Here is a 26,294-nt window from a genome sequence, read left to right as displayed (position 1 = left end):
ATAATAAATGCCATATTTTAGAAATATATTGTTCATATGCAAGAAAATGCATTCAAAAGAGATCTCAATTGTAGTTGATTAGATAAGAGATTTTTAGTATTTGATAATAATTATAAAGAATGTATTATGGTTTATAAAAAAAGCAGATACCTTTGCTTATAAAATGCTTTTCTGGTTTTCATGAGCCAGTCTGATATGTTCCTCCCAGTCATATTATAAACCACATCTGCACTGCTTATAGCAACATGAGGTGGTGTCTTCCCCAGAGCTTCTGCTGAGCATGTTTGTGTGCCAATTGAGCAGTCACATGGTACGAGATGAGATTTATCTTCTTCACCATCACCAATTAAAAAAGACCGATTGAACTTCACAGGTTCACAAGGCAAACCTCTGCAGAAGAAATATAAAGAAAATTTTAAATTTCAAGTCAGATGGATATAACCAGATTGATTTAAAATACTTTGATAGATTTCTTTTAGTAGCACTTTATTTTATTGCAAAAAAACAATTTATATTATTATTTGAATACATAATTTACTTTTAAACCCCTTATTTTAGATAATTCCAAAGTAAACACAATTAATTAACCTAAACAAATAAAATGACATGAATTTGTAGTGATTTTTTTTTTTTGACAAAATGATAATTCTATTCTTATTTATAAAGATAAAAAGGCAAATTTTATTTCCATGAATTTAAAACATCAGCAATACAAATCTTTGAATACATTTATTTTAAAAAAGCATTCAAATATTTACCAGAAATTTATGCCCCAAAAAGAATTAAATTCAATTTTAATATTCACGTAATTGAACTTCAGCGTTTCTTTTGAAACTTTATAGGTATGCCAATAAAATTTTTGGTACTATTTTTAAGTTATATTGAAAAATTGTTTTCTAGATTTTAACAATAGTCAAGTTGCAAACAGTTAAGCAGAAGAATGAAGCAAGAAATGTAATGTTAAACCTATGTTATGGAATGTATTTTGTGAAGGATGAATTAAAATTTTAAAAATGGAAAAAATCCTTCAGTTACAATAAAATAAAAATAAAAATTATTTGCATCAAAACCTTATATTGCAGGATCTTATATGTCACAACCACTTTTGTATTTTTCATTTAATATTTGAATAATTTAATACAATATGTTTTGCTTGAAGATATAAATTTTTTGGTTAAAAAAAATCTTAAGTGGCAAATTAATTTTTCAAATTTTTTATTCGAATACCTTACATTTACTAACATAGTTTAATATAAATTTTGATGAAACAGAAAAACCAGCAGTGTAAAAATAAAATGATTTTTTAATAAAGATAGTTTTAAGACGTCAAATAAATGTAACTTACTCAAGAGGATGACCTTTCACACAACGAGTTCCCATGCTTACTGGAGATAGCAGTGAATCCACATATTTCTGTGTTAATGGACTTCGAGGATCATCATTACTAGAAAAACAAATTACCAAACATTATCTTATTTAGTTTTTAAAGGAAAGTTTCAAACAAATGAAAACGTAGTTACAATTTTATAGAAAATGAAGTTTGTAATTAAAATCTACATTTTAAATTCAGAAAACATAAGCTTTCTTTTTATAAATAAATAATAATTAATTTATACTGAATTAAATAAATGAAAAATGGGATCAAAAATGAAGAATAGATGGAATTCTTATCCAAAATTTATTAAACAAAAATAAATTCCAAAAATTTGTGCTTTTTAATATTTAAAATTAACTTCTTCATTAGGAATGGTAAAGGTCCTGTTTCAGCAGAATTATTGCTCTTAAATCAGCCATGTCAGCATTTCATTCTCCTAACTCATTCTCACAATTTCTTATTTAATAATTAAGCAGTTAATTTTACTTTTTTATCTTCTACCTTTCTTCCACCCTATGTGTGATTAACAGATTGATTGCTAATGAAGGGGGGGGGGGGAACTGAATAGTAATACAATTCCTGATCAAAACTATCAAACAGATAATTGTATTTTCTATCTTCTGTTAAATCCACATATGTTATGAATAGAACTGTAATCCATCTGAGGGTTGGATGTCATACTTATAACAACAAATCATCAGATTATTTAAAAAATGGTAAAAAGTTTAATGCCTAACAATAATACAATTTATGAATTTGAGTTATTGCTTATTTTCCTTGTGTGTATATTATATTGATTGTTTCTGCTACAGAATGAAGTTCAGTTTCTCAACAATTTTGTAATCTGATGTTTCAAATTCAGCTTAGTATGCATTCTTTTTGTATGTATTTGCCAATTTTATTCAATTCCTAAAAAACTATATTTAAATTTTTTATATTTCATTGAAAATGGGCATAGTTTCAAAGAATATCACAACATTTTTGGTTAATTGATTTCAAGCAATTTAAAAAAGGTTTAATATATTCATTTCAAGCAATTATAAATAAAATTCAAACAATATGAAAGCAAAACCAATGGCTCAATGAACACAGAAAATTAATCTCCAAGTCACTTAACAGGCGAAGGCATTTTTTTTTTCCTTAATCAAAATCCTGTGTTAAAAGTATGCATCTTTTCTAATTAGTAATCTAAGTTAAGATTTGTGCTGATATATTCAAATTCAAAATATTTTTTAGATATAATTCCCTGTAGAAAGACGACCTATTGCAGAAGTTCTGATTTTAGGAAATTTTTTACAGACTGTCATGGATTATGATACCTAGAACCAAAACCACTCTCAGTTCAAAAGTTTATTAAATGTTCCTATATTAAAGTTATTTTCTAATGACAATATCCTATAGTATTTTCTTCATGACAATATACCTAAAAGCGAAAATCTCTTTAACCATTAGGATTAGACTGTTGCAAGCTGATACGGTCTTTCAGGATTTACTTAAAAACTACAAAGCTTTTATTTTTGAATTTCGAAGCAAATTTCATTTTTATAATATTTGTTACCTTAATAATAGTTATTTTACAATAAATGCTGAATTATGCTGCAACAATAAAGTCATTATTTTTTATTGCTTCAATATGCAATACTTCATTGTTTTTGGCCTCTTTAGACAAAGAAATTTGATAAACCATTTACTTAGATCCTAAGGAATATTTGCTTTCCAGCTTGCTGATAAGATTTTTTTTTTAATATTAAATTATATAAAGAGCATACAAATGAAATTGTTGTAATTCAATAATCAGTAATACCTGAAAAATATATTATTTGGAGGGCCATAAATCCATGGTTGCAGCTCAAGAGGAGGTTCTTCAACTAGAGGAGGAATAAACAGGGCCAATATGAGGGCAAGACAGATGAAGCCAGCTGGCATAACAATCTAAAAAATAATTATCATTGAATGAAAATCGATAAAAATATAATATGCTTAGAGCTTTTTGAAATATAAAACAGTCCAAAATAATAATAATAACAAAATAACATACCTCACAAAACAATCCTTTGATATTTCTACGGGAGTGATGGAAACGACGCAAGTGATAAGCAACCATCTGTCGATGAATCAACTTGGCACCTTGGATACGCTTGTCCGAGAGTTCTGGGAATGGTGGAAGATCAACATGCTGAATGCTGTCCCGACCTGAAAATTAAGCAACACAATTTATAATTCAATTAATAATATATTAAGAAGTATATAAATAATTAAAATTCAATTCACTGAAAATTAAAATGAACTATATATATTTTGCTGGCATATTTATAAATTAGAAAATTATTTAAAGAGTAATCAATTTTATATAATATTGTTAAAATTCAACTCTAGAAAAAAAAATTATATCAATAACTATAGTCACAGACTAGATATTCTTTCAGATAAAAATATAGGAAGTTTTGGGTGCAATTCCTTTCTATAAAAGGCATTTATAATTTTATTTTGTAAAATTAATGCCGACATCACCCTTGAATGAATTACATAATTAATCTACTTCATTCATATTTTGAAAGAATATATATAAAATATGATCTTCCTAAGGACTATTATCCATTTTTGTCAATGATCTTTATCTTTCATTAAGGTTTTACTGCAACCATAAAGTATAAATGATTCCACTAATTTCAGAAATTAATTAAAATATTTATCTTTCCTTTCTGAATGCAAAAATATTTCATTATGAATTTTTCGGCCATATATGTTAATGAAACATATTTGCAATAAATATCAAAATTCATTGATTGTGCCGAATCCGTATTTAATTCAGTTTACATAGAAAATCACTCTATTTTACAGCTGCTTGAAGACTGCAATCATAAGGAGAAGATGACACCTAGGTTGACAGAACCCTCTCTAAAATTATGCATCACATAAAGCAAATGACGTAAATAAAGCAGGGAAGCAATTTTAAATTCAATGCATTTGATTTCTTTTTCTTATTCTTGATTTCTTTATCTTTTCATTATGCGATGAATATCAGAATTTCGAAACTAAAACTAATTACAGCAGAATCCAAGGGGGGGGGGGGAATCAATTTTTGAATGCTATTCATAGATGTAAGAATAGTAAAAAAAAAAAAAAAATCATTTTATTTATTGCAATGATTTAACTGTAATTGATTTTAGAAATGCAAGTACATACACATTTTACAAAGTCATGGTAATAGGAAATAATGCATTTTAATTTGAATAATTTAACATCAAGTGCAATCAAACAAGAGAGGATTAGATTGAGACAGAAACAAGTATTAAGTGAAATAAAAAAAATTACACTTAGTGACTACTTTGAGAGATACTTCCACCCACAAAATGCTGATTCTCAAAAATACATCATAATTAGATGGTATATTAAAAAATAATAAATATATTACCTGGAATGTGAGCAATGAACATTTGAGCAATTTAAGTGAATGTAAAGGTAACCGATTTCTTTTGCTGAGATTTGTTTTAAAGTGGTAACAGCAACAATAGAATAGATCAGCACTCATAAATCAAATAAAAGTGGAAAAGTCATAAACTTTTATTTAATTTTCATAAACAAAGTTGTTTTATATCAAATAAAGTATTATATCTCTAAAATAAAATCGATTTGAAATGAAAATGCTGTTTAAAAAAAAATTCAGGGCTTAGTTGAGCATGTAATAAAAAATGTCAAATGTAAAAATGACATCACTAATTGAAATTTGGGATTCCTGCAGTGAAAATTATATCTTACTAAATAGAACAAAGGGGTTATTAAACTTTTTCATTCACAGCACTATTTTGACTCCAAAACATATTCTGTCCATCAAATGTAGATATTAATAAGGAAAACATATAATTAAGACAACCATTAACCACTAATAAACAAAATAAATTCAACTAATACACTTATTTGGAAAATTTAATGAAACGATTCTGATGCATACTTCACGAAAAAACTTGAAAATATTGAATGAGCAATCAAAAACGAAAAAATTGAAATTGAATGAGCAATCAAAATTTTTGTGGCCCCTCATTAGGTCAAGATAAATAAAGAAAATATGAAGTAGACCAAATAAAAATGCATCAGAAAACATATATACTTAATCAGTACAAAACACAAGGGTACTAAAAAAAATATTATTAAAATATGAGTTTTAAAACTGAAGATTTATTTTGTCCCCAAACAGATAATAGACTAAGGAAATGGATAAAATGTCTTCTAATATCCAGACAGCACAGCTAAAAAAAAAAAAACTGTTTTCCTTTTATTAATAAAAATTTAAAGTGCTAATCCTGATGCATAAGAAATGCATTCTCAAAAGGCTACATTTAAAGAAAAGATTTTCATCAAACACTTCAACTTTATTGGATTATTTAGAAATTTAGTTTTTCTCAGGTAAAGAAGTCCTTAAATGTCAATTACTTGCAAATATATAATTAATTTTGCAGCGCACTTTTTCACATATAAATACTAAAAGTGTATATAATAAAAACTCAAAAAGTCGCCACTGAGTGCATTATAATTGTTTGTACATTCAGAAACACCCACAACACCAAAGGAGAGAGATGCACAAAGGTATGACAGTGGTGCCAAGCAATTTCAGAGTTTTCTTAGGAGTATCAACAAATGGTATTAGTTAAGCCACAAAAGGAAGTAGGCAAAAGGGCCAAAAGGAAGACAGGGTAGAGGTAGGAGGGATACATTTCAACTTACCAATTCCTCCCGTGAGACTTTCCCTTACAGCTGCAACAATGTAAAGGACATGAACGCATTAGTGCTACAAGCTTTCTAACACAGTGACAATAAGCTTTCTAACAAAAATAACAAAAAAGAAGCACTGACAACAAACTAACACATAATAATATACAATAAAAACTAATTTTTATATGTAGTTAAAAAGTATAGCAGAAAAAAGTCAACTGAACTACCGTAATTGTCATGCATGAATGATTTTGGAATTTTAAATTTTAAATAGCAGATAACTCATGCGTAATATTAAAGACTTCAGAAGGAATAAATATCTAAAAGAAAAAAAAATGCTACTCTTTAGAAAATCTTTATTGATTCAAAATAAAATAACGTGAAAAAATAATGGCAAAAACTGAAATTCAAATTTATAAAATTTAGCCTTATTTAAAAAGCAAATTCAACAGAAATTTTGATCAAATCAAAATTTAAGTAAAGTAGTTTAGAATGATATTATTTCTTTAATTGTTTGGTTTTTTTTTCATATAAGCTCGATTTTCAAGTTTGGTTTTAACATAACAGTGAATATTTATTTAGGAGCATTCTAATGTCGGCAAAAAAAAAAAAGATCAAAATATACGAAATAAAATAATGCCTTACAAATTTTCTAGAATAGTTATAAATTATGGGTCATTTTTTTTTTCAAATTCAAAAATATGTACATGAATAAAAATTTACAAAATTCAAAACAAAAACAATATTTACAGGGACAACAATATTAAACAATTTTACTCTTGAAAGAACACATTCAACAGGAAGGAAAATTTACAAAACAAAAGACATAACTAATACAAGCTGAAAATATTTTTAAAAAAAATATACATCAAACCAAGAATGTTCCACCTCTTTCAATGCATTAAGATTAAAAATATAGACAAGAATAAATAAAGTTTCTTGCATAATATAAAATATGGAGGTATTCATTGCAAAAGATGGGGTACAGTTTATTTCTTATTTCAAATACCAATACAAAAAATCAATAATTTTTTTACAAGAATTTATGTTTGGTAAAATTTACTTTTTCAGTTAAAAATATCCCAGTTACTTGGTAATGGTAATAAAGATGTACATCATTTTTAGTTATAAAATACGATAATAATTTTTTATAATCCTAATTAGAAAGAATGTTTTTTTTGTGTTATGCATTCATTAAAAGCAAATAAGAACTGCAAAAAATAACAATTGAAATACTACAGCAAATAATGGCATAATCGCTAAATTTCAATGAGCAATGCAATGATAAAATTGAAACCAATTAATTGAAAACATTTTACCTGTTTCCTCTGGGTTATCAGGACTTATATTTTTACCACTGACATCTTTACCAAAGAACCTTGCAATGCTGTGCAGTTTTAAACGCATCAAAGTATTGCGTAAGCTGAACCATCTGTTCTTTGCTTTATCTTGATCATCTATAAGTTCATCTTTAAAATAAAAGAAAAATCATTATTTTAAGAAAATCAATTATACATTTCTTCTAAATTGTATAATTATTTTATTATTATTATTCATTTATAAAAATGCATTACTAGAAGTTTTAATTATTCAATAAAAATTTTTGTTAAAAATGATAAATAAATCACTATGTTTAATTTAATTCAGATCTTAGATCTTTAGTATAAAGAGAAAAAATAAGGATATTAATAATTTATTTTGTTTTTATTCTTCTTCATACTAAATATTTATTCGGTATTTTACTACATTAAGGATTCTTCAACATCAAATAGTGACTCTTAGTGGAATTGGGAAACGGGGGGAGAAAAAAAAAGGACAGTAATTATTTCTAGTTGAACATTAATACGAAAACACTGCAGAAAAATCAGCAATTCATAAGCAGTTAGCAGTATAATATTTTAATCAGTTATTATTGCAAAGACTTACCTTCTGGAGAATGGATTGGACTATCCTCTGTGTCAGCAACAGTTCCAGCAGCACCAGTAACTTTCAAAAATACCTTGAAAATATAAAAACAAAATTTAGAAAACTCATTAAGTAAACTAATTATGCTAAACACTTGGAAAAAATTGAAGACGATTATTTTCACATAAAATTATTTCTATTCTGATTCTATTAAGAAATTTTACTGTAGAATACAAAAAAGATCTTTTAAATAGTTGATGGAAGATATAGTGAAGGTATGATGATGAAGTAGAATTTTTAATAAGTGATTGAAGATAATGGAAAGTTCGCTTGGGGCAAAAACATTAATGTTCTATATTTTAATTTATTGAAAATATATCAGAATATCTTTCAAAATGAGAAAAATCCACTTTGAGTGCGAAAAAGTGAAGAACTGTAGGTAATAGAACATGATTCAGAAGGCAGTTATTAAACGAGGAAGAGCTTACAAATGTGAATTCAGAAATATTTTTCAATATATTTATGCAAAGGATACACAACTTTAATTCATTAACGTTACTATTTGTGGAAGAAGTAAGACAATAGAGAAGTTTCATAGAACTAAAGTTAATTTTTGAGGGAACTTATCAGAAATAATATAAAAATGAAAATAAGTTTAAAAGATCGAAGGAAATTTGTTAAGAATAGGCTATGACAAATTTATCAATGGGGGGGGGAGAATATCAGGTTGGAAACAAAATTTCAAAAACATCAACAATTTCTGCGCTTATTCTTGAGGAAATAATTATAGTTATTAATGTATAAAAATCAATAATATCCAACCTCTTCCAGAGAAGTGTCTGATATGCCATAACTGCTAATATGCAAATCATCCAAGTGTCCATCAAGTGCTTTGAACAGTTTTTGCAGTTCTCCAGATCTCTGTGAAGAGAAAGGAATGAGGTAGGACACCTCAGATCCCACATCTTCAACGAGGCGAGCATCAACCACATATGTGTGGATGAACTTTGTTACTTGGGATATAAGGCACAAGCCACCTACAATGAAAAAGCAAAAGTGCATTTAATATTTTCTTAGCAAATAACACCTTTAACAATGGATTCTTTAACTTAACTAATTAATAGCAAAAACCCTGACCTATTAAACAGAGACGCTTCTTTTAATGCATTTTTTTATTATTATTGAAACCCCTTAATCGGCTTGCCTGTATGTATGTATCGATTTATCTTATTTTGCCTCTTTTAAACAACAATTAAGCTGTTCATAAGTGTTATAATGCTATAATTGCATAGAATAAATAAAATCTCAAGTATTCTTTATAAATTTTCAATTGAATCTAAACGACAAAACATTCCCAGAATTGAAGGCTTAATCTAATTCTATAGTAAAAAAAAAAAAAAAAAACCGTGAAGGGGTTAATCATCACTTGATTTTTATGTTGTAAATTCAGACTCAATCATTCGAGAAATCGACCATTCTTATATATTTTAACGCAGCTATATTTTGGAATCTACTACTTTATAACAGGATCTTTATTTCTATAACTAGTAGATGTGCCCTTTAAATGGACTGTTATTCTATCCAATTAACGATATTTCCTATAAGATTACCAGAGTAAATAAATAAACATTATTATTTGTTGTGCAGTTTAGATTTAAATATGTAGTTAACATTAAAAGTTTTGTTTCCCAGCAGTGGGATCTCCTGTATCTATAATGTTCACAAACACTCAAATCAAAATTACCTACTAAAATCCGGTTTAAAACAAATATTAATCCACTAACAATAAAAATGCAACATCAAATACAAAATAAAAATAATGTTGAAAGAAAATATTAAAAATAAAGTCCATAACATTAATCGATACGAAGAAGTTTGTATGCATAATGTTTAAAAATAAACAAAAAAATGTTTTAAGTAAATATTAATAATAACGTCCGATACGTTATAATTCAACAAAAAGACCTTCGATTAGAGGAGAAAAAATAATTATTGTAAAATATTTATTTAATTAAAATAAATTGTTTCGAAATTATAATAATAGGCCAATATTTTACATCCAGTTTTGAATATTAATATCCAAACTTCATATTTTCGCTTTTGTAACACATGGTAAGGCCGATTTGATGTTCGAAGGAATGAAGAAGGGAGGGGGAAGTGGAATAACTCCATATATATATTTTTAAATCAAAGAGAAACACTAAAGCTTAAAATCATAACGATAACAGAACTGGGTATTTGTATTTAGTTAAGTTGCTTTTTTCCCGAGTACGCAAAACTATTATCACTAATTATGTCGATAACTTGACGTTCTGAAAAAAAGGAAACAAAAACTTTTGGCTGAAATATGAAATATTATATATTTATACATATATGAAATGAAATAATTTAGATATGGTGGTTAATCTTTCTTTCCCATAGTCTGTTTTAGTCAATCAGTAAAAGTTTGATTTTTATTAGCTGTCAATGATGTTTCATTCTACTTATAACCCTCCCCCCCCAGTAAAATATCATTTCCCATAAAAATTACCGATTTATAAAAAATATTCCAGCTTTATAATAAATTTCCCTGACTTTTCTCGACCTTCCGGAATTCCCTGCCGATTCCCGGTCGGCCGCCAACTCTGTGGAAATTTATAGGTTCACTCACAATGGGATTGATTCTAAAAGTGACCAATTGGATACCATGTAATATTTTATTTAATTTTAAGAAAGCGAGAATATTGAATGAATAAAATTTCTTAGTAATTTGCAGACTGAATGTTGAAAAATTTCTTAATAATTTGAAAACTGGATATTGAAAAAAAAATTTTTTGTAAAAATGTACATGGATTTTTTACTTACATATGCGATTTTATATAGAGGGAAAAATAATATTCAGTTGTAGTAAGAAACTAACTGATTTAGTCAATTTATAAAAGGAAAATAGTTTTAGAAAAACAATTTTATCAGTAAATTAGATCACATGCTGGATTTTCGACTAGACAGATGGTTACACTATTAGTACAAAATGCCATATCTTCATGGTATTATCCTGTATTCAAAATATCGAATATCATAGTGATATAATACAATATTTTGTGCTAACAGAGTAGGATTCTAAGCTGAAGAGGAATTGCAGGTATGTCATTTAAAAGAAATTATTAACCTAATTGTTAAATAAATCAATTAAATACAAAATTCTAAGAACAATAAAATATTAAAATAATATTTACACTTTTCCAAGTAAAATTGGTTAGGTTTCTATGAGTTTCATTAAGTTCCCTTTGTTATTAAAGTATTTACAAACACTAAGCAAATAATTTGTATGAAAGTAAATGCTGCACAATCATAAAACCTAATAAATAAATGTAACATATAAATTTTCATAAAGTCACTTAAATAACAAGAAAACGAAAATAAATCATTATCATGCTGAATAAATTAAAAAAAAGACTCAAAATATTAAATTAAATTGGCCAATTTATTGAAAGAGGATGCTTCATAATGACAAATAATTTGGGTGGCAAAATGTCTAAATTTGTCACTGATTAAAGTACTGCCTAAAATAGGAAAATAATAATAATAATAGTATTAATAAAAATGCAATACTTTTTTTCAAACTCTCTGTCATGTAACTGTAAATCTAAGCAAAAGAAGCTAACTAAAAAGAAAAATGAATGCTTACCCCAAGGAGAATTGGATGCTGAATTTGGTCCATTTTCAGAAAGAACATTATTTTCAGATAAATCTGATTTTGAATCTGTGGCTGACATATCTGCAACTCCTTCATCTGTTATTTCCTAAAGAAAAAGGAATATAAGAAGATAATTAAACTTTTAAATGATTAACTTTAAAATTTACTTTGTATTTTTTTCATACTTCCCTAGAATTTAAAAATATGGCAATCAGAAACATAAGTATTAATGAACAACACACTTTATTTGATAAAATATGCTAAAGATGATAGTAAAAGTTATACCCTGTCTATTTTTATTTATATATCCAGTAAAAATAAAATAACTATTTCTACTTATTCTGAATAAGATTTATCAATCGTCTGACATATTCTGAATTTAAATAAAGGTCACTCTTAATTGGAATTCAATAGAATACAATGCCCATGCAAACAAAATAATCTGATAAATAAATAAAAAAAATTCTTGTATCACAAAAAATAATTCTTGGGTCTCCCCAAAGTTGCTGGAAATGTCAAAGCATCATATTTCCATTGGTAAACAAATAACTCTAAAAATTTACATTAATAAGTTACTTACACTGGATCCTTTAGTGGAATTGTCTTTCATTGTACTAGAAGAACTTCGACTATTCCGCTGATCATGACTCATGAGACTGGAGTAGTCACAAGATTTCACAAGAGTTAGATAGTAGCCATTTCCGAAACGGGTCTTGAGAAAGAGTGAAGACCCGCAGCATCGAAGTTTTCCATTAGCAATCACTGCAATCCTATCACCAAGGAGATCAGCTTCATCCATGTGGTGGGTAGTCAAGATGACAGTTCGACCTAAATCAAGCAGCGAGTAACAGATTCAGCTCCACATGAAATGAATATTTAGGGCCAGCAATATAGTTTATGATACTCTTACGATTTAAAATGCAATATGCAGCGTGTCTTAAAATATAAAGCTTGATTGACAAAATCTGTTCAGACAGACAATTGTAGTTAGATTTGGTCAATATATTACTTAAGCCATGAGATTTTGCTTTTATGTAAAAAGGAAAAAAATCTAATTTTCACCATCAAGTGCAATATGGTATTTACAAGAAGTTCATAACTTACATAGCCAAAAAATGAATTACAAAAAAAGTAAAGAAGTGAAGCTAAAAGAATTTTTTTTAAATTACAATTTGTAGGGAAAAATTATTTTGCCAGTATTAACTTTTTATGTTCACCCTATACGTTGATGGGGAAAAATAATACAAAATAAAATTCAAAAGGTTCTAGGCACATACCCGCTTTATATTTCAGCAGCAGCTCCCAAATTGATCTCCTTGCATAAGGATCCACGCCAGCAGTGGGTTCATCCAAAATAACAGTTTGTGAACCTCCAACAAAAGCTATGCCAATAGACAATTTGCGCTGCATTCCGCCTTTGGAGAAAAAAAGAGAAGTAAAGATAATAAGTATTCCAAAGTATATAATATAATGTCCTACCTGATATTTGAATATCAATTAATGTCCAGTAAAGCAATGCAAGAAAAATATGACAAATAAAATGGAAATAACAAATAACAACAGATATTTTAGATATGCAAAGTGTCATCTATTATATAAATCTCTCTTTATTTTTTTTTATCATAATTAAAAAAGAAAGTACAATTAGTGAATTCAAATTTTGATATATGTCCATGGAATAATGGGGGGAAAAGATGGCTCGTCAGTTTAATACCTCAGTAATATAAATTCAAATATGGAAATGTATTATTTACACATCTGATTAGGCGTTTGGATGAGTTTATGTTGAAAGAAGAAAATGAAATATCATTTTCTGATAAATAGAACAGCTTTAAGAAAGCAAAAAAATATATATTATTAAAAACAAAATTATGAAGAAAGGCACTTTCTTCCCCTAATAATAGATATTGCAGGAGAAGGTAAAGAGGAAAAAGGAACATTAATTGTCAAAGAAACAATAAGTGTACAGTTCGAAATATGACGTACGCATTTTGCATCTCAGAATAATTTTAAATGTAAGTTTACTGATAAAACATCACATTAAAAGAACAAAAAATTAATTTTCTGAACAGTTCATTTTAAAAATAAATAATAAAAGTAAAAAATATTTTGAATTACTAATAAATGAAATATTTAAACATCATAAGGCATAGACATTTAGGAGATAGCCCATAAAAAATAAAATTCATATTCCAGAAATTTTCAAAAATTACCAGATAGGTTCTTTGATAATTCATTGGTCTTAGGCAACAAATTCATGTCCTTAATCATTTCATTGGCTTCTTCAATCACCTCTTTTTCATCAGCACCTTTCAGCCGAGCATAGAACCACAGATGTTCCAAAACTGTAAGTCTGAAAAATAATTCAGTTCAATATGAGTTTATTGAAATTATTAATGAAAGTAATTGAACATCAAAAATAAAATATTATTCAATAAATGAAAATAATTACAACTTAAATTTTCAAAAAATAAATAAAAAAAAAATTAAAAAGTAATCAGCATTTCTCAATTAAGCACAATTAGCACATAGCGAAGTTTTTCAGTTTTAAAATGAAAATGTGCAATAATGCAAAATAAAACTTCAGAGATAAAAGTGAATAGCTTTCTATATCAAATACAATTTATTTAAATGCTTTCTAATAAGTACCAAAAGCAAGTAAAAAAATTAATAACTGAATTAAGAAAGTCATTTGATAAGAATGAAGAATTTACTATAGGAATTCACGATACTTTTCAACAGCAAAAGCAAAACAAACATGGTTAACTAAATAGTTAATATTACCAACACTTACTCATCAAACAATACATTATGCTGTGGGCAAGTACCTAAACTTCTACGTATCAAATCTATGTCACTGCGAATATCATGGCCATATATTTTTGCAGTTCCAGATGTTGGTGGAAACATTCCAGTTAAAATTGATCTAAATTAATAAACAAAAAGTGAGAAAACACTTCATAAATAAGAAATCTAAAATCCATGCATAATAAATAATAACAATGAAATACAAGTAATTCATGTCTTGAAATAAGCAATTATCAAAATAAAATCTTTTCAAAATTTTGAGTAAAAAATAATAATAATTAGCTTACATAGTAGTTGTTTTTCCAGCTCCATTATGTCCCAAAAAGGATGTGATTTGCCCCTCATAGAAATTTAGACTCAAATCATCAACTGCCAATTTCTTATTTGAGTATATTTTGGTCAAATGATGAATGGACACACCTAATTTCAAATTCTCAGGTTCAGCTTCAAAATCCTGCCTATTGCCTATAAAAGAAAGAAGAAAAATTGCAGGACCAAAAATAATTCGATGTTACTCCAATTGTTTGAGAGATTTCATACAAATGCACAATGGTTTTAAAAACTCTGTTTACTAGCAGATGTGTAAGAAAATTCTGCTGCTAAACAACTATCTTATTTACAAATTTATAATAACATTTAAAAAATTAATAGGAAAAGATATTAAAATAGAATAATAAGCTATACTTTGAGCTGATAAATGCTCAGCAATTTTTGAATAGTTGATATGGTTGCTATTAATTGGTATGGTTGCCACATAATAAATATGTGCAACTAAACATGGAAAACGCTAGATAAATTTTTAAAACCTTATCAAAATTTTTTAAAAATTATATTTTCCATAAATAAAAGTTAAATATAAAAATTAATTGTATTTTCACTGAATTCTGATATACAAGGAAGCTCAGCATTTAATTTACATGAAAAGTATCTTTGTACAGATGTTTTGTCTATAAATAAAAAAAAGAGTCAAACTTTTACATTCAAAGAGGATAACAGTGCCAATTAGTGGTCATATAAAATATATCAACTTAATTTTGGCAACTATTAAACTCCTGCTAGAAATTAAAAAAAGGTTATATCATCATAATCATATCATAAAATAACAGGTATTAGAAAAAAAATACAATAACATGTGTAATTATTTTAGTCATAAAAATATAACATAACATGGATTTATCTCATTCTGCATAAATTATGAGTTACTCTAAGGAACCTGAATGATTTTCTTCAAGTCAACCTCAACTGAAGGAAACTACAGATAGAAAATACATGTTTTTTTGCATATTTTGTGACAATTTAATTGTAAGTACAAGTGGAAAAGAAGTTTCATTGATATAAAATAGAGTGCAACCGAATGATAAATTGCAAGACAATATTCATCTATAAATTACATAATTTTCAATAAAAAAACTTTTTATCAAAAATAAAATTTAACAATATTTAAACATAATTATAACATAAGGCAAAGTAAATAAAACTTATGGCAATAAACCTTAAAATATTACACTCAATATAATAATATACCTTAAAATAATACACTCAATATAAATTTAATCATGTAATAGCAAATTTCAATACTGATTGCTTTTCAATAAAACTAGTTTGGAAAATTGATGAGGACATTTTAGTTCTTTTATAATTTTGATAAATGAATTGGAAAAAAGTACAAACAATAAAATTTTGTTAAGTAATTCTTAAAAATTCATAAATTATACATTCAAATAATCATTAGCAGAAATAAAATTTGAAATTCTAATGAATAATAACTTTTTAAAATATTATTTAAACATCATTTCTAATTTTGAAAACTGTTTTTTTTTCTTAGTCTGAAGATAAAATATTTTGTTCAAAACATACTCTAAAATTTAAAATTAGTAAACATGATCTTAAAAAGACTGATTCAAAAAAAAATATTTAGATATTTTAAAATTTAATATTTATTTAAATATTTAGAGATTTAATGAAATCATTTAAAATATAAATTTTAAAAAAGAAAATTTATTTGCTTTATTTACAGCTTTAAAAAAACAACTGAAAAACAATAATAATAATTACAAAAAAAAATTTCCAAAAGCTATGAAGAAATACTTACTATGATTCGCTGTGGATTCGATATCAATAAAATCAGAGCAGCCTGCAGATTTACCACACCAATATGACTTAGTAACAAAAAAGTACCAAGGTTTTGGAACACCATATTGACCTATAATAAATAAACAAATAAAAGGTTTAAAAAAAAAGCATATTACATTGGTTAAAAATTTTAAATATTTTTCCAAAGATTTTTTTCTTGAGGAACAATTTGAGAAAATTATATGCCAAGAAAACAGAACTAATCATTTACCAGGAAATACAGCTTCAATGTACCAGGTCAGAATTCCATAAATTACTCCATCAAAAAGCAGCATGTACATAACTTTCAACATACTATAATCATCCCCTGGAATAGGACTTGTAGCAATATTTGACCACTGAGCTCCTACACCTTCCTCTTCATAATGACTTATATAACTACATCCATAACCAAAAGCGACATTGGAGAATAAACTCTAAAAATAAAGTGAGAAAAGGGCTACTACAGTAAAACTGTTAAATACAGTGGTAAATATAAATATAAAATCTCATTAAAAAGAACTGGTGGTATGACTTATGTACCAGAAACAGACGGCTCAGTCTATTTTTCTGAAATTTTAATTATAATACAACATTATTGATTGTTAAGAAAGCTATAATTATTTCTATAGTTAATAAAAATGAATATGTATGCACATGTCTGTTGCTATGCCATGGGATAGACACAGATCTACCAAATTTGGCACATATATACCAAAATTGGAGGATAAAAATGTGTATTTTAGAATGATTTAAAAAATTTAATTAAACAAAAATCAAAAATTTTTGACATTTTTTGCTGCTATAACCACCAAAAATATTATAGCACAAAAAAAAAAAAAAAAAAAAATGTGTTACCTTAAAATTTTGATTTTTTTTTTATTACAGTGAATTGAATTTTTATTCAATCATATAAATCTACATACAACTATTTTCATGGATATTATTTAAATTATGAAACACATTGATATTATATACAACATTTTAAAGCTGAACACTTCATTTTATCCATATATTTTCAATGAATACATTTAGTTTCAATAAGCTATTAGTCATTAATTGATAATTAATCACTTAATTTTCAATTTAACTTTCGAATTTCAAGAAAGAGGTAAAAAAAAAGAGAGAGAGAGAGAGAGAGAGAGATGCAAACCATAATAAATAGAATATTTTAATAACATAAATTACTTGTCTATCAAAATTTAATATTTCCAGATACTATACTAAAGAAACCATTGATAGCAAATTACATAAAATATTTAATTGAAAATTTTAACAATCACTGATTCAAGCTAACAGCTAGTCGCCGTAGCCAATTAGTCTAATATAAGAAGAAAACCACTATTCTGATAACTTGCTCATAATACTATAGTCTTTGCAAACATAACATATCTCATCAACATTTATGATAATAAATAAAAACCTTAATTTGAGGCAGACTGGAATTCACGGTTCCAAAATTGAACTATATAAAGTAATGGTTTCATAAGAAAAAGGATTGACACAGTAAATTACAAAGGCTTAAAATACAGTTTAAAAGCAAATAATTAGTTTATCATGATTTAAAAATTATTAATAAATAAGAAATTCATTATATATTGGATTTTATATTTTTCCTATCAATCTATACTAAATTTGGATCTTCATTTGTAGGAGTGTTAGAAAAAAATCCTTGCTAATCAACAATTCCAATTTATTATCTGCAACAATTTTTAATTTAATAAATTAATTTTTCATATTTCTATTTGTAAAAATATTAGGTTAACTTCACAAAAATATTTTTAATACAACACAAAAAATATTAAAAAGAAATAAATAATATGATATTTAATATTTATGTATTTTTATTTACTGAAAAACTGTATTCAGTATTATATAAAAAAATTCTAACTGTAAGCAATATATGCTTGGATGGTGCATCTTGAAATACTCCAAAAATGAAAAATATAATGATAAAAACAAAAATCATAACTACAGAGTAAGGACATAGAAAGACCGAACAATAAATGAACAACTTGAATTATTGCAATGCCTTCTGCGGCAAATCTTGAAAATTAACAATTTTATTTAAAAAAAACTATTATTAAGAGTGAAAGAAATGAAATGGAGAAGAGTAGTTCTACACACAATTGATTTATCAATGAGAGTAGAAGATCTTTGTAAAATAAATCAATGATGATCTACAATGTTTTTATTTGCCTTCTCACATAGTTTTCAAGGTGAAATTGCCTGCTTTCAACATTTGTCTCTGCAGGTATTGTGATCACTGGCAGATAATAACATGGCCACTCTACTTAAATAGCCCTGTTAGTGCTAACATTTTATTTCACCCCTCGAGGTCAAAGGTTTTCCGAACGAGGGCGCTGTGCCCCCCTCGGGGTTTTGTTTATATTGGCAATCTTGTTGTGTACGTGGTGATGTCAAGTTGTATTGCTTTGTCTTTCCTGTAAATATGCTAGCTGTGTGTGAATAAAATGTGAAAAATCCATTAGTTGCCTCCACTTCCTTTCTGACAGGTAAGAGCTTTTTGAATCATTCTATTTCTAATTGAATTGAATTATGAAATTGAATTGAAGTCTAATCAGTTAGTACAAGAATTTGCACAATATGACTCCCTTTTCCTGCCTACCTCAAAAGGTTCTGTCGGAAAGTGAACATTGCAGTTATAGTGAGATTGGCATGGCATTTCATTATGCTACAGAATGTATCCTCATAATTTCTTGGCATATGAAAAAACCATCACCAAGCCCTGAAAAGAATGGCTGAAAAGATTCACCAGCAACTTCCTTTCCTGGCGAAATTTTCCATAGGATAATTAAATTTATCAGTGAAAATAGAGATATTTTCTTGCCTCCCTAGCTTAAAACATCAAGTGTCATACTCACAAGGACTAGGGTTGGGGGAAGCACCACAGTTTCTTCATATTCATTTGCATTCATAAATATCTTTCAAACACAGATTTTCTTTATTACCATTAACCAAATTATTTTTTATTTGTTTTTTATAGTTGCATCCTCATCCACTTTGTCATGATATAGTGAACATAGAATTCATGTTTTTTTTTTCATACTTAATATTTTTTTTTTGCATATTATTATTCCAAATAATTTTTTAAAGTAGGAAAACTTTGTAAATAGTTTGATTTGATTATCCTTTCTTATATGCTAGTAAATTCTATACATAATTATTTTTTTTCTTTCTAATGTAAATATTTGGTATTTAATAAAATTCCTGTAACATGCCCATCAAACTGTTCAGTGACCAGAATAGTTACAGAAACTGTTTGAGACGGTGTTCTATTCTGTTTAATGTTATAAGCACATATCCTTTATTAAATGTTTCATTTAGTAATTTTTTAATAAAAAAGAAAGAAAGAAAGTGTACTTACAACACCACCTTTCTGCAGTAGAGACATGTTGTCCTCCCACATGATTAAGAAAGGATAAGGTATATAGCTAACAAAGAACAACATACCACCAGCAGCTGCAGCTATGTTAGCTCGAGAAAATAAAGTGCTGAAGAAGAATGATAACATGATGGTAGATATACAGTAACACAGGAGAAAAACGAATATTACACCAGGATCACTGTTCTCCATAACATTACCATACTGAAATAATAATAAAAAAAAAAGATTGTAAACAGTGATTGGTATCCTTGGAAATTACACAATTTTCAAATATTAACTTATGTTTTAATATACTTCATTTTTAAATAACAAATTGGATTTTGAAATTTCATTAACAACAGCCTTATATAATGCAGATACATCATGGCTTCTGACACTTTTATTATTATAAAATCAACAAATACTTTTTTAATCTAGAAAACAATGTGAACATGATAAGTAAGAATTCAGTTAATATAGTGTATAGTATTATCTTTTTTTTGAAAACAGTATCTCCAATTAAATTGTATCATTTGATAAATGCATAAAAAATGTCAAAAATAAAATCCTTACCAATTTTCTGTAGCAATTATTTATTTATTTTAATACAAAATATTCAAAATGAGTATGTAAACAGAGGAATAAAAAAAAACTTCTAAGTCTGAAATCTCATCTTATAGGTTAAATTACTTTTTTTTTCCATATTAATATCATTTTTGATTTTTAATTGATAGAAATGCTTTTAAGTAATACAATTAATAATTATTGTTATTCTTAATGATATTATCTTATCAAATTATGCAGATTGCAATTTGCATTATTTAAGTAATTAAAATAAAGAAATTTGAAGAAAACAAACAAACAAAAAATGTACAAAGCAGTTCATCTTTGCTTTCGTATAAACAAGATTTCATATTCATGATGAATAGGATATGTGAACTATTATATAATGCTGCACAATATAATTGCGTTATGTTTCATAGCACCAATAATACCATAGGGAAAAAGAAATATCATATAAAAATGTATGGGAAAGAAATGCTTAAGAACATATTATTTCCCAGAAATAGGATTCACAATTTAGTAGGAATTAAATTCTATATCAATGACATTCTAAATGTACACACAAAAAAAGTCTGCAAATTATTAAAACATCACCATCAAGATATTTCTCTGGACCATTCATTTCATTCAAAACATTTCAGATTAATTTCATTTACTTCCTCAATATTTATTCTTCATTAAATTTTACAACATACACAAAATAAAATTATATATTAATTTTTAAAATACATATATATTAATTTTTAAAATCATTTAATTTTTTTCTATATGAAAAAATAAACAGATAAAATATGATAAGAATTCACTTACCACAAGTATAAGCATGAGCAGGAAACAAGACGCTATCATGCTGAGAAGGGATTTGATGAACCAAGCTAGCCACAGGACTCCGTTATTGAGACCCATGACCTTCATTACTTCTTTCAGACGATGTTCCTTTTCATACACAACAGACTTGATAATCATCGCACTGGAGTAAACCCAAGATAAGACCATGAAAAGAGGAAAAGTACGAGATAGTGCCATAATGAACCTGAAAAACACAGTTGAAAGAATGATATAGACTTTTAATATGGATTGTTTGCAAGCCATAAATGTAACTGAAAAACTTCTTCAAAACACACATTTTAATTTGCTAAAAAGCAGATTTTTTAAATTTTAATTATTTTCTATTTTTTTTTATTTTTATATTTAAAGAAAGGATAATTATGGTTAAAATGAAAAATGAATGGATAATTATGTTTTGGATACATTAAATTAGTTAATTGTTATTACCAATACTACACAAAATTTTAAAACTCCATCCCTTCAGTAAGCAAATGAAAGCTCGATTACAATTTTCGATCATTACATCTATGAAATAAGTCAAAAACAAATAAAAGTGTATAATAAAAACGCTAAAAAAAAAGAAACACAATGGGGATCAGTTCATCAGTAAAGAATGTTTAGAGACCAGCAAATTTGAGACCACTGCACATTTTTTCCTCACATCTTCTAAATGTATGCTTATTAATTTTTTTTACCAAAAATATTATATTAAATAATTACTTTTGCAGCAAATTCCAAATAGTTAAAGAAATTAAATTTATTTAATCATCTGAAAATTGTCAAATCAATGTTTCTATGAAATCACCAAAAATTGCTAAAGGACTGTTGTTCCTTATATTCATTTTTTAAAAAAAAATCTTCAATTTTCATGTCAAAGATATTTATTTCATTTGCCTTAAAGGGAAACTTTGAAATAGGCTCTTTAACAGTTGTATTTACTAAGAGGATCAATATGACACATATTTTATTCTAGAAATGCAAAACAACATGCTTATTTACTTACTGATCAAAGATGTAGCATGGATATGGAAACTGCTGCAAATAAATGCCTGTCTCACTGTTTCTTCCTGTTTGCTCTTTGATGATAGCATGCTCAATCATGTCTTGAAGGTAAGCAAAACCAAAGGTTATGTATTTCAAGTCAATACCTGGTCTTCTTCTGGGTCCTGGGGTGTGGAATCTGGAAAGAAAGAAAGAATTGCAACATTTTGTCTTTCAAATCTTTAAAAATTAGAAAATAAGCAAATAATTCAACACATGAAATTATGTGTCTAGTTATTGCCTAGCATTATTTTACGTCTTTTCTAATGAATTATTAGTATACTTATTTAGAATAAATTAAAAGCAGATTAGTACAATTTAACAATAGATAACAAAAATCGCAAAAATTCTTGAAGTAGAAATCATAGTTATTGCACAGATACAAATATAATTGAAAAATAACATGAATCAAAATGATCTAAGAGAAAATAATCAAACCACAATAAGGTATACATTTACCTATCTTCTACTCTCTTGGTGCTGTCCACCTTGCTAGAGGCCATACGAATTTTGTACTGAATGTAATGAGGCAGATGTTTTTTTCCATGCAGGTTAGTAAATACAACTCCTGCCCACAACTTGTTGTCCTTAATGAGTTCCATACCTCTCTGCTCTATAGCACCTTCATTATCATAGCCATCAAACCGGTTCAATTCGAAGCACTGTAAAACACATAAAATGGTCAATCAAAGATGATCATATGAACATTGAAAACATTGTACATCATCCATTTCCTTTTAAATCTATTTGCTAAGTTAATCATACCATGTAAAAATAAAAGAAATGAGGTTTCAAGGGAAAAAAAAAACACACTCTCATTTGTGGTTTGTTCTTTGAAAATTATTTGATTTAAGTAAAAGATAATCATAAAATATGACACACCACGAGAAGAGGAATCAGAATGGAAATAGTGTAGATAAATGGGTCAGCAAAGTAAAACCAGATTCATTTAAAATTCCATGTTAGGATATTAGGAGAATTAAACTTTCACATAAAAGCACAAAATTATATAAATGGATCTGGAATAAGCAGTCAATTATTGCATTTAATTTAAAAACAATTTATCACCAACGATATATGGCATGTCTAAGAAATATATATATATTACTTTTTTTTTTCTTCGAAATATGTCTATTTGGCTTCAATACACTTATTACAACAATTGAATCTTCATTTGAGCACTTATTCGAATAAACTTTCTATACTTACTTCAAAGACACATATTGAATCTATTTGCAAAGTTAAAACACTATCAAAATAACAATCTTTTAACAAGCAGATGATATTTTTTGTTAAAAAAAATGATGAACATTAAGTAAGTTGTGACAGAGTGCATCATCATTTCACAAACACTAACTGCTAAAACAACGAATATTAAGGATCAAACATTTCAAAGTATTTAAATAATATTCACCAATAATTTTTTGTAGATAATATCATTATTATGAAATTGCTTTGTTTTGATTTAGGATGGAACTTTGCTTGTGGTTTTTGTATGTGTGTGTGTGTGTGTGTGTGTGAGTTCTATTTAGTACACTATCAATTTGTTTTAGGATCATATACTGAAAATATTATGCTTCATCATTACTAAATCAACTTACAGAAGTTTAGAAATATTTTCAGCAGTCAAAACAACGTCTTTGCAATAAGTACATCTAATCGATTTTTGTTCTTTTGTTAAAACGTGAGAAATAAATTCAGTATGGATTTATGCTTTGCCAAACTTTATTGAATGGTGGTTTAAATAATGTTTTGTTATGTTAAAAAATTCCTCCTTCATTTTCAATAATGAACAGCAATTTTTTTTGCATCAAAATCATACACCTGCTCAATATTCTCACGTCTTCTAGATGAAGTCAAGTGTCCTAGATCAAGTGTCATGTGGCAAAAAAAAAAAGTGACTAAATAAAAGATTTTATTTACTTGATTAAATTTCACCAATAACTTATTTCATTAACTGGATGTTTCTAAAGCAATTTTACCAAAGTTTGCACTAAATTTAATTACAGCTTTGTGACACTTTCAAAATTCTCCAATTAAAATTTTTTGGATATATCTTTAGAGTTAATTCAACAAATGCAAAATATTAACTAAAATATTAAACATTAAATAAAAAGAAATTCCAGGCTTTGAGGTAAATTGAGCCACCATTATGATTATTTATACGCAGAATTTCATAGCTGTAACTATAATATATTTATATGGATATGGACACATATACAAACTCTTCCTTTTATAAGTACAAAGAATACATGCTGTATATATACAGACATTACAAAAAACTTGTGTTTATTATTTTTTTCTCAATATATATTCATTTACAGTCTTAAAACAACTCCTTTAAAGAAATAAATTTTTATAAAACTTGACATATTTTAAACAGCAATATGTGTATTTTCAGTTCTTTATTAGAATTAATAAAATTAATGGTGGTTGAAAAAATGAAGGTATCTTAAATGCATATCTTGTCAGAAGCCAATATGATGAAGAGTCTTACCTGCAAGTAATCTCTCACTTCTTCAACTACCACATTCACTTTGTCAAACCAAGCAGTAGTATTTAAAAACAGATTTCTAGCCAATTCATTTATAGATTGTAGAAGGGAAAGAGCTGTTGCTGTTGTGTTTCCTGACAGAGAAGTGTTGATGAGCAAATCACCGAGAATATCCTCATAAGGAAAGTTTTCTGGTTTAAATAATTCCTGAAAAGATTATTATGCATTACATTCAAATAATCATGTTGCAGGTATATTCATTCAGAAATACAGGATTCAAATAATTACATTATCTACATAGAGAGAAAATTTGATACCATTCATTAAACGAATTTGCAACTTATTAAGATATAAGATTTGGGAAACTACAGAATATTAATTAATATTTTCTCCTTTAAAAATTTTTATAATTCAAGATTTTATTGAGGCAACATTATGCAAAACTTGTTTCACCTAACATCAGGGAATAGATCTCCAGTTATATGCATCAACTTTTATTTCATCTTTAATCCTACTTAATTAATAAAAAAGGAAATAATACTTAAACTCTGGAGAAGTAAAATAACAAATGAGCAAAATTTTACAACAAAATTCAGCAATATCATGTAACCTATACCATGTTATGAAAGGTTAAAATTTAAAAAATAACAGAATTTCAGTATTTGCAAGTATATACAAAATTTGTAAGGAAACGATTCAATATTTCAAACAGGATCTGAATTTTAGTTTTAAAAATTTTTGGTGTACGTGTGTGCATGTTAATAGACGTGCCAATGTGCCTATCAATCTATCTACAAAAACATAAAATAAAATTAATGCAACTGAAACATAAATTCTTCTAAGAAAATATCAACTTACCTCCAAGAGTTCAAAACGTTTTGAATTGTTTTTTAAAAAATCAGATACATAATGAGAATAGTGGTTCAGCCATTGGTTACTAAATTCAACAGCATCAACGAGGGGTTGAAATGTTTGGTTCACCTTTCAGGGATAAAATAATTTTTAATTTCCAAATATAATCATAAAGCATTTAAACAATCAAGAATATATAATTAACAAATAGAGTATTCTAATGAAGAAAGACTATTTAAAACTATACATGAATTACTTTGCATGGCAACAAATAAATAAAAGTGAAGATATTAAATCTATAATCTAGAAGTTTGTTATATTTCGGATGGCAATGACTTATTGCATCAAACTGGCAAGAGGGACACTATAATTAGTTTATTTATTTTATCTGAAAAAGAGTTAAACACATAAATGTTTTAACTCTTATGATGGCACAATGAAATTTGCACAATATTTGACAAAATTACTTGATAAATATGACTTCTGAGATTCATAAACATAATATATACTGAAATTTTTTCCCCTCATCATTTAGAGGTGG

The 26,294-nt window shown here is 26.8% G+C and overlaps 1 protein-coding gene across 7 annotated transcripts in view; it reads right to left on the bottom strand.

Annotated features, from left to right (window-relative positions):
- The window catches only part of LOC129976524 (phospholipid-transporting ATPase ABCA1-like), a 184,432-nt gene that overhangs the window by 24,359 nt on the left and 133,779 nt on the right, over positions 1-26,294 (bottom strand). For 6 of the 7 annotated variants that reach the window (XM_056090138.1, XM_056090140.1, XM_056090139.1 and 3 more), the window contains 22 exons: positions 25,760-25,882; positions 24,905-25,108; positions 22,867-23,069; positions 22,370-22,546; positions 21,349-21,571; positions 19,975-20,196; positions 16,819-17,023; positions 16,567-16,677; positions 14,762-14,939; positions 14,461-14,592; positions 13,880-14,019; positions 12,944-13,081; positions 12,247-12,494; positions 11,658-11,772; positions 8,813-9,027; positions 8,012-8,084; positions 7,405-7,554; positions 6,098-6,127; positions 3,414-3,568; positions 3,180-3,307; positions 1,346-1,444; positions 151-390 (listed from right to left, as the gene is read on the bottom strand). In XM_056090138.1, the coding sequence (XP_055946113.1) occupies positions 151-390; positions 1,346-1,444; positions 3,180-3,307; positions 3,414-3,568; positions 6,098-6,127; positions 7,405-7,554; positions 8,012-8,084; positions 8,813-9,027; positions 11,658-11,772; positions 12,247-12,494; positions 12,944-13,081; positions 13,880-14,019; positions 14,461-14,592; positions 14,762-14,939; positions 16,567-16,677; positions 16,819-17,023; positions 19,975-20,196; positions 21,349-21,571; positions 22,370-22,546; positions 22,867-23,069; positions 24,905-25,108; positions 25,760-25,882 (3,509 nt within the window). The remainder of the gene's footprint in view (positions 1-150; positions 391-1,345; positions 1,445-3,179; positions 3,308-3,413; positions 3,569-6,097; positions 6,128-7,404; positions 7,555-8,011; positions 8,085-8,812; positions 9,028-11,657; positions 11,773-12,246; positions 12,495-12,943; positions 13,082-13,879; positions 14,020-14,460; positions 14,593-14,761; positions 14,940-16,566; positions 16,678-16,818; positions 17,024-19,974; positions 20,197-21,348; positions 21,572-22,369; positions 22,547-22,866; positions 23,070-24,904; positions 25,109-25,759; positions 25,883-26,294) is intronic. The other variant, XM_056090144.1, reaches the window with a different exon arrangement.

The sequence above is a fragment of the Argiope bruennichi genome, chromosome 7 (assembly GCF_947563725.1).
Source record: "Argiope bruennichi chromosome 7, qqArgBrue1.1, whole genome shotgun sequence".
Classification (NCBI taxonomy): domain Eukaryota; kingdom Metazoa; phylum Arthropoda; class Arachnida; order Araneae; family Araneidae; genus Argiope; species Argiope bruennichi.
The sequence above is the reverse complement of the archived record's forward strand: the minus strand, read 5'-3'. Positions and strand labels throughout refer to the sequence as shown.